This window comes from Antedon bifida, chromosome 2 (genome assembly GCF_963402885.1).
Source record: "Antedon bifida chromosome 2, ecAntBifi1.1, whole genome shotgun sequence".
Lineage (NCBI taxonomy): Eukaryota > Metazoa > Echinodermata > Crinoidea > Comatulida > Antedonidae > Antedon > Antedon bifida.
The window spans coordinates 7018123-7026690 of record NC_136227.1 but is presented as its reverse complement, the minus strand read 5'-3'; the positions used below and the strand labels follow the sequence as shown (position 1 = coordinate 7026690).

The following is an 8568-nucleotide window of genomic DNA, read 5'->3' as shown; positions in this document are numbered from 1 at the left end:
TGTATAGGCCTAAGCGCACTTGCGTTAAGTGAGACAAATTCGCGTTAATGGAGGTTTATTTAGTACCCTCTAATACATTTTCGTGAACTTGAATTGCGAAAATAATGACACGCGCGCACGTTAAACTTTAAGTATCGTGAGCAAAAAAATTGAAAATGTAATGACATTTTGTGTAAAAAATATTCCTATATTGAATCTATTGTAACTCTGTATGAATGGTAAACCCCCACATTTTAATATTTATTATAATAGGAAGCATTATTTTGTTCACACTGACATCATTGAATCGTCATTTGACAGTTAATATTAATATCGCTATATTCCGTGGCTATTAACGTTTATTTTCTTCCCCAATAGTTTCCATGATCTCATTAACTTGGTATAGTAGTGAGAAAATATGGAGGATTGTTTTAAATTGCTGGTATGCCTTATTGTGTTATATTGCCGGTCTCCTATATATGTTCTTTTTACAGTATTCAAACCTAAGGCAATTATATTTTTATTTATTTATTTTATCTAGTTATTATATTATAGAAGGACGAGTAAAGCGTGGTTCCCACTAGCGACGCAACGCAAGGACGTAACGCAACGCAAGTGAATTGACCAATCACAAGCGATGGCTTATTCGCTTGTGGTTGCTAACTGTCTATAACTTCGCTTGTCATTGGTTAAAACGCTTGCGTTGCGTTTACGTCCTTGCGTTACGTTCTAGTGGGAACCAAGCTTTAAAGCCATGAGTAAAGCTCTGTCTACACTATCAAACTAGTGACACAAAATGTGTCATGTGGCCAAATATGGTAATGATATGCTTAAATATGGTAGTGATATGTCCATATATGGGGGCACATCGCATTATTGTCACATAAAGTTTGATAGTGTAGAGACAGAGCTTAAGATTAGTAATGTCTTTAGGCATATGTGGCTAAGGATTACCGTAAATCTTCTAATTGAAACCCTGGGTTATTATTATTTGATTGTTTTTTAGGGTGGGTTACTATTAGAAGGGTGGTTATTATTAGAGTAGTGGGTTACTATTAGAGTAGTGGGTTACTATTACTAATCTTAAATTGAGCACCTGAAAATAGTAACCCACCTCCAACTTTTCCGGTCAGCAACTCATAGCAAGATAATAAAACAGTAGGAATAAACACATTTGGTTGAACTCAATCCTCCCCCACTCCCGAGATCAACATGCATTATCTCCTTATTTTCAAAATACGGCTGCATCATAAGTTTTTGTGACTCTAATAGTATCCCCCATGTGTTACTATTAGAGTAGTGGGTTATTATTATAGATTGACTTATAAGGTGGTTTATTATTGGAAGGGAAGGGGGGGTTACTATTGTAGTGTGGGTTACTATTAGAAGATTTACGGTACCAATAGTAACCCTAAACTCTAGGCCTATGTTGTAATCCCCTTGATTCAGGGGGGCTATTTTGCGAACCAGTTCACCCCCTTCGTCTAAAATGATAAACTGGGTTCTTTAAAGTGCACACCAGTTATAAATGTGTGCATTCATTTTATAATCCTTATCCGAGAAGACTTGTTCCACCACTAGAACTAGGAGCGAGTCGGCCTCGAACCCTTGCAGATATTTTTGGCTTTTTAGGTACGGTAAACGGCGCCCATTTCTTAACCGCTCGGTCAGTTCCTGTACTACATTTATATACTGTACCAAACCAGAACCCGCATAATTATTTATTTATTATTTATTAGGATCATTAGTTGTTGTAGCATGTACGTAACCACTTTCCGTTACGTTTACGTCCTTGCGTTGCGCCCTAGAGGCTCTGGTGGAAACAAAATATAGTAGACGACGCAATGGCGCGTTAAGCGCAACGCAAGTAATTGACCAAACACAAGCTATGGATTATTCGAACTGTCCCTTGTCTTTGGTTCTAGCGTTACGTCCTAGTTAGAACCAAGATTAACTAGGTTTAACAGAAATCAAACTTAACAATTCTATACACTAGCTGTGTAAACAATTTAGTACGAACACAATGCAAGTTCAACAGTTCTTGCAGAAGTTATCTTTCAAAAATATGTTTTAAACTTTTACTACTACCAGTAAATTAGCAAAGTCATATTTCAATAAATCAATTACTTGATCGTTTAATTTAAATATGTGCTTTATTCCAGCTACACCAGCTGTTATTCGTTCGGTTCAATAATAATAAAAAAAATCGTCATTTGCAGTCGCTGATTTCCATTTGTTTATCGTTCGATATTATTCCATTCATTGTGCCGTTAAGCCTTGTATCGGTTGATTTCACACACGTCACGTTGGGAGGTTATAACCGAGTGGAGTGTTATGTGTACACCATTATTTGAAAGGTATAATTATAAGGTAACTTATTATTTTTATAAGTGGCTCTCAACATAGTTCATGCTCGTGGAAGCCCATTTTTTTAATATTCTATGCGAATGTTAAAGTCTGGCAGATGTTTAGGCTTAGTCGCATAATGAATGTGGTTCATCGTTTCAGCAGCCGCCATACAGTAATACGGAACTAGTTTGGCCGACTGAAAATGTGGTGCGTAAGGATCAGGCAAAGATAACACTATAATGTTGTAACCTCACATGTATTAGCTTGATTTTTATTTTTCAGAATCATTAGTAAGGTGGTTAGAAGTGTATTATTTTCACCATGAGTATATTCGGAGAATGTTTTTCAAATGTCAACAGACGAAAGACATTGCATGGTAACAGTGAATCCTCATCTACGTTTCGAAGATGTCTTAACACCATTGACCTAACATACATAGGTCTGGGTTCCATGCTCGGTACTGGACTGTTTGTTGTTGGAGGAGAGGTAGCCAAAAATATCGCAGGCCCAGCTGTTGTGGTATCCTTCGCATTAGGGGCAATTGCAGCTCTTCTGTCCGCGTACTGCTATGCAGAATTTAGCTCCCAAATAACACGAACTGGATCTGCTTACATATACGCTTATGTCAGTATTGGTGAGGTTTGGGCGTATATAATTGGTTGGAATATGGTGTTAGAATATATTGCAATGCTATCGAGTGTTTCTCGAGCGATGAGTGCGACTATAGATTCAGTGATTGATTTTAAAATACAAAATGCAATCACACATTATTTTTTGAACGACGAACCGTGGAAATCGTCGTTTTTGTCCGAGTATCCGGATTTGTTTGCTGGTGCTTTGGTCATATTTGTTACAATTTTAGTGTCTTTTGGCGCCAAAATATCTTCAACAGTGACATTTATTTGCATGAACATTCTATTTGTAATTGTTGTTATGATGATAGTAGTATCCTTTTATTTCGGAGACGTAAACAACTTAACAAAAGACGGTGGGTATTTTCCGTTCGGAATCGAAGGTGTTCTAGAGGGCGCTGCTGTCTGTTTTATGACGTACAGTGGGTTTGAAGTAATTTGCATATCCAGTGAGGAATGTACGTCACCAAGAAAAAGCATTCCCATTGCGTTGGGAGCAGCTTTGGCTGTTGTCTCCGTCACGTATGTAATTGTTTCTGGATCTTTAACGTATCTTGTTACGTATAAGGAAATAATACCAGATGCGGCGTTCTCAGCAGCGTTTATTGAGAAAGGACTCGATTGGATGGGATACATTGTTACAATCGGTGTAATTTTGGCGGGATTTACAACTTTAATTACAGGAGCATACTTCTTAGCACGATTAATTTACGCGCTTTCAGTTGATGGTCTTTTCTTCAAAGCATTTTCAAATGTTAGTCAAACTTCACAAGTTCCGGTTATGGCTACAATGGCTTTTGGGACTATGAGTGCAGCTTTAGCTATTTTAGTAAAGTATGATGTACTAGTGAAATTTTTGTCTATTGGTACTCTCTGTGCGTACACTATCATGTCGGGAGCTGTTATTATTTTACGTTATCGTCCAAAATCAAAAGATTCGCTTTTCGTTGATTATGATGACGCAACGACGCTTTTTACGCAAACAGAAACTGCAGACGATAATGACGAATATGTTGGTGATTTAACTGGGAGGTTGAAGAACTCTTTTAAAAGTCTTCCATTGTTAAGTAAACTTGAACCAGGAGTAGTGGTACCGTATGCATTGCTAGGATTCGTATTTTGTTTAGGAGCGGGTTTGCTGTTGATAAACAACTTCCCAGATTTACTCTCAACGATTCCAGTTGCAATCTTAACAATAGTTTTGTTCATTCTGAGTTTGATGTCATTTGTTATTATACCGTTGCATCATCATTCTTTCAATGAAGGAAAGATACAGGTAGGCATAACATTCATGTTCACGTGACAAGAACGTACGTTAAATACGCGATTATCAATGCTGTATCTCCACATACGACAATATTTGCCCAGTTTTATAGGAATACTCCGGATACAGCATCTCATGTGTATCATATGGTTCATGTATCATGTAAGGTCACTGTATGGTTAAGGGTTAGGTTGTGATACTAGGCGATACATGTGAATCACATGTGATGCTGTATTACCATTACGGAATTTTCCTATGATACTGATGAAATTTAGACCCAGAGAATTGGGTGCGTTAAAAATGTACCGAATTAGCCTACATATCGAAATTATATTACAAAATTGTTGTCAAAACTTGTATTGTGATGAAATGTAACCACACGAGCTCCATAACTTGGAATAATACATGTTGCATGTTATATCAAGCACAATCTTGCTAGAAGCAAGTAATTTGGCATAGGCCTAAGCATGAACACAATTAACTGCTCTTGCTCCAACGCAGATAAGCTGATTAGCCCGCTGTAAAGCAGCAATAATTGGTGCATGATGAAACCAACTTAGTGGGTAAATTAATTAAGCGTGAATGACCCTAACATCCGAATATGTGGGGGTTAGCCTACGAACTGAGAGCCCAAATATGAAGTTTGTAAAAGTAAATAATATCCGTACAAAACACCGAGTAGCCCTATAGAAAAATGTTACAAATCTGACAAGTGTACAAAATAACACGAAGTCACTAATAATCTACAAACATAAAAAAGAAACGTTCAATATACTCGAGTTAAACCTGTGCAATCTTTCTTTCTTTTTTTGTTTTGGTTAAATATTAAAATTGTGCAGCTAAATAGAATAGAACAATAATTATTAAAGTGTCACTGAGTGACCGGAATGCAACCTTTTTTGTTTAGGGCTGTGTTTGTATTCTATCCGTTTCTTAATACAAAACCAAAGAACTTATAACACAAGAATCTCCTGTTCTTCAATTTGCATTCAAACACAGTATCGGAAGTACAGGGTTAAAATGTCAAACTTGGCGACGCCATTTCACAGCAAGGAGCAGCGCCCCCTCCAAGCTAGGAAGTCAATTACTCTATCCCCCCTAGAGTATTAGCAGATCCCCTCTATGATTTTGACTTTCTAATTTGATGCGGGTGCCCTACTCCTCAGTCAATTACTATACTCTATCCCCCCCTCCCTCCCCTAGAGTATTAGCAGATCCCCTCTATGATTTTGACTTTCTAATTTGATGCGGGCGCCCTACTCCATGGCTCACAATGGCGCCACCCATTAGCTCTATTCTATCCCACAATGCCTTTCGAAATTGTTACGCGCTTGTGACGAACAGGAGATTCTTGTGTTATAAGTTCTTTGACAAAACCCTGACATTTCTTTTGCTTATTGTTTCAGGTTCCATTTGTTCCATTTTTACCGGCTTTCAGCATAACAATTAATATAATACTTATGACGCAGCTGGATCACCTGACATGGTTGCGATTTATACTGTGGATTGCAATTGGTAATTGTTTTTTAAATCTTTCTAATACCCTGTTCACACAGTAAACTGTAGCATACAGCCTTAGCGTGGTTGTAAATTCTATCCAATAATTAACTTTCTAAATACCCCGTTCACACAAGAAATGTAACATACAGCCTTTTAAACAGTTGTAAATTTTACTCAATAACTGTTACGTCCCAACTCCCCCAATAATACAATATTTAAAAGCGTAGATGATTTAATTCTGTTTATTATCATTATTATAATGAGCTGGATGCATTATTTTTTTTCCTATCCGATTAAGCCAGAATAATTATGACATAATATGGAACATTATAGAGGGCGCTATTTAAGCGTGCAGACAGATTAAATCATTTGGGTAAACAGCGTTTGCCAACCGAAATGTTTGGTCTATTGGTAAAGGCTTTAACATATTACACTGGAGCCCTCGGTTCGAGGTCTTTCAAGAACATGTTTTTTAATAGTTGAGAGTGATTATTTAGACTGCAAGTTCAGTATATTTAGGAAGTAGATCATCTATCTTGCAATTCTTTATAATAGAAAATAATTAAGGTAATGAATTATTCATGATTTCTGGCTTAATTGGATAGAAAAAAAAAATATATAACTTCAATATCAATTTATTCCTTCTCCTCACCAACACCCGAATAACACAACATGCTTAATAATTGGCGACCTTTCGCTCATTCTTACAATGTTTTTTACGACGTGCCACGCTATACTACGCAGCTGTTGAGTATCACCGTCATTATACGCATGCTCATACTGTATGTTTCTGAGTTTGCGCATCAGTGCATTTTCGACACGACAGCTAGCCCGTCGTTAAAATGAATGGTCACTATATAATCTGCGTATTGAATACTATATTAATCGTTGCGGAGACAATCTGGATTTGTCTCAGATTTTAATATTTTTGTGAGTATCGTTGCCAACAATTGCTGTTTTCAGCTAAAGAAAGGTACCTTACCTACTACATCTTGTTAAGTGTTGGCTCCTTTCGAAAGCCTGCAAGAAACATTCGTAGTTTCCAAAAAGATAGATAACTTCAAAAGTTTTAACTGGATACCTTGTGAATTATCAAAAAAATAAACATTGAAAATACGCGCACGTAAACCTTTAACTTGATATGACAATTTTGTGCGCGTATATAAGCTTTTAAATTGATATAATGTGATTTTTATTTTTGTTTTCATATAAAACATATAGGAATGGCTATATATTGTTTCTATGGATATTGGCACAGTGAAGAAGGGAAGACAGATGAACAGTCACCAAATATTACTGAAAACGGACCTACTGCCTTTTCGTACGGTTCACTGGACAATGAAAGGGAAATTCAATATTAAACACGGCTTCTTGAGGCCTACCGGCGTCTTTTACCGGCTTCTTGTAGGCCTACCGGCGTCTTTTACCGGCTTCTTGAGGCCTACCGGCGTCTTTTACCGGCTTCTTGTAGGCCTACCGGCGTCTTTTACCGGCTTCTTGTAGGCCTACCGGCGTCTTTTACCGGCTTCTTGAGGCCTACCGGCGTCTTTTACCGGCTTCTTGTGGCCTACCGGATTCGTGTACCGGCTTCGTCAAGAAGTAAATGCTAATTTTAATGAAACTAAAACTATTAATTGTGCACCCGATTCACATTGCTGTATCCCCGCCACATAAGATAATGTTTGTAGCATTATGAAAAATTCCTTAATACAACATCTCATGTGTATCACATGTGGTGCCTGTGTATCATGTAGGCTAAAGGTTATGTTATGGACTAAATAATAGGGACATAATAATTATGAGGGGATACATGTGAACAATGTGACGCTTGCTGTACAACCGTATTTTCGAATGCTACTGGACAGATTTATAATATATAGAGTATACCGAGAATCTGGTATTATTGGGAGAAAATTAAATCTTGTTTGCATAATTGTAATAATAGGTGTACCGTTCGCTATTTTGTTTTACTTGTTCCAATATTCAATATTCAAAACTCTGGCCTTATGCTTGGTTCCCACTAGATAACACAAGAAGGACATAACGCAAAGTAAGTGACCAATCACAAGCGATGGATTATTCGAACTCGCTTCTCTAGTGGAAACCAAGCTTTAACAACTGCCGATAAAAAAAAGACCGATATAAAAAAAAGACCGATATAAAAAAACTAATCAATCAAATTAAAATTAAAATAATATATAAACACAAGAGGCAAAGAACATTAATTCTAAACCGCCCGGTGATATACTGAAATTTAATTAATTAAATATATCCAATCTGCAGACAGTACTGTTTCGATCTTATTAGATCTCGTCAGTGCAGCTCAGGTTTCGAAATGAAATGTACCGCAGAACTGGCACAATATATAGGCTGAGCCAGGTATGCGGGACATGGTACACTGATTATGAACACAAAGAGTGCACAAGCTCAACGAGCGTGCTTTACAAAATGCTAATAGTATTCACAACAAAAATGCACCGTTTCGAACTGAAGAGTGCTCTACAAAACAACATACTATATAATTATGTGTATAGCAGAAAGTAGAGGAGTGTAATATCCAATCTGCAGACAGTACTGTTTCGATCTTATTAGATCTCGCCAGTGCAGTATATTTGTTTATTATTTATACCATAATGCTTTAGTTTCATAAATTATACCATATCGAATATTCAAAATCTACTACTGTACATTTATTGTAATAAAATACTGTTTGATCATCATCGGAAAAAAGTCTGTTCTCTTTTAAATTGGTTTGTAAGTATGAATGTTTAAATTTCGATTTAAGTGATTAGACGTACGCCATTATTGTTGGTGGTGGACTGGACAACACTCTTTACTATATAT

At 36.9% G+C, this 8568-nt stretch overlaps 1 protein-coding gene across 2 annotated transcripts; it reads left to right on the top strand.

Annotated features, from left to right (window-relative positions):
* Positions 1–2259: 2259 nt before the first annotated feature.
* Positions 2260–8478, top strand: LOC144836039 (cationic amino acid transporter 4-like). 2 transcript variants are annotated; one of them, XM_078691210.1, is made up of 4 exons: positions 2260–2349; positions 2611–4236; positions 5631–5739; positions 6946–8478. In XM_078691210.1, the coding sequence occupies exons 2-4, from the start codon at positions 2650–2652 to the stop codon at positions 7083–7085; spliced, it is 1836 nt and encodes a 611-aa protein (XP_078547336.1). In that variant the 5' UTR covers positions 2260–2349; positions 2611–2649; the 3' UTR covers positions 7086–8478. The 2 variants fall into 2 exon arrangements, with proteins under 2 accessions (XP_078547336.1, XP_078547337.1); XM_078691211.1 differs by lacking the exon at positions 2260–2349 and having other exon boundaries at positions 2509–4236.
* The last annotated feature ends 90 nt before the right edge of the window (positions 8479–8568 follow it).

Bases quoted from the DNA above. Each gene is read 5' to 3' on its own strand.
- LOC144836039 (XM_078691210.1), top strand. From the start codon at position 2,650: ATGAGTATATTCGGAGAATGTTTTTCAAATGTCAACAGACGAAAGACA. The intron at 4,237-5,630 runs GTAGGCATAACA...TTATTGTTTCAG, and splicing joins TCAATGAAGGAAAGATACAG to GTTCCATTTGTTCCATTTTT. The intron at 5,740-6,945 runs GTAATTGTTTTT...TAAAACATATAG, and splicing joins TATACTGTGGATTGCAATTG to GAATGGCTATATATTGTTTC.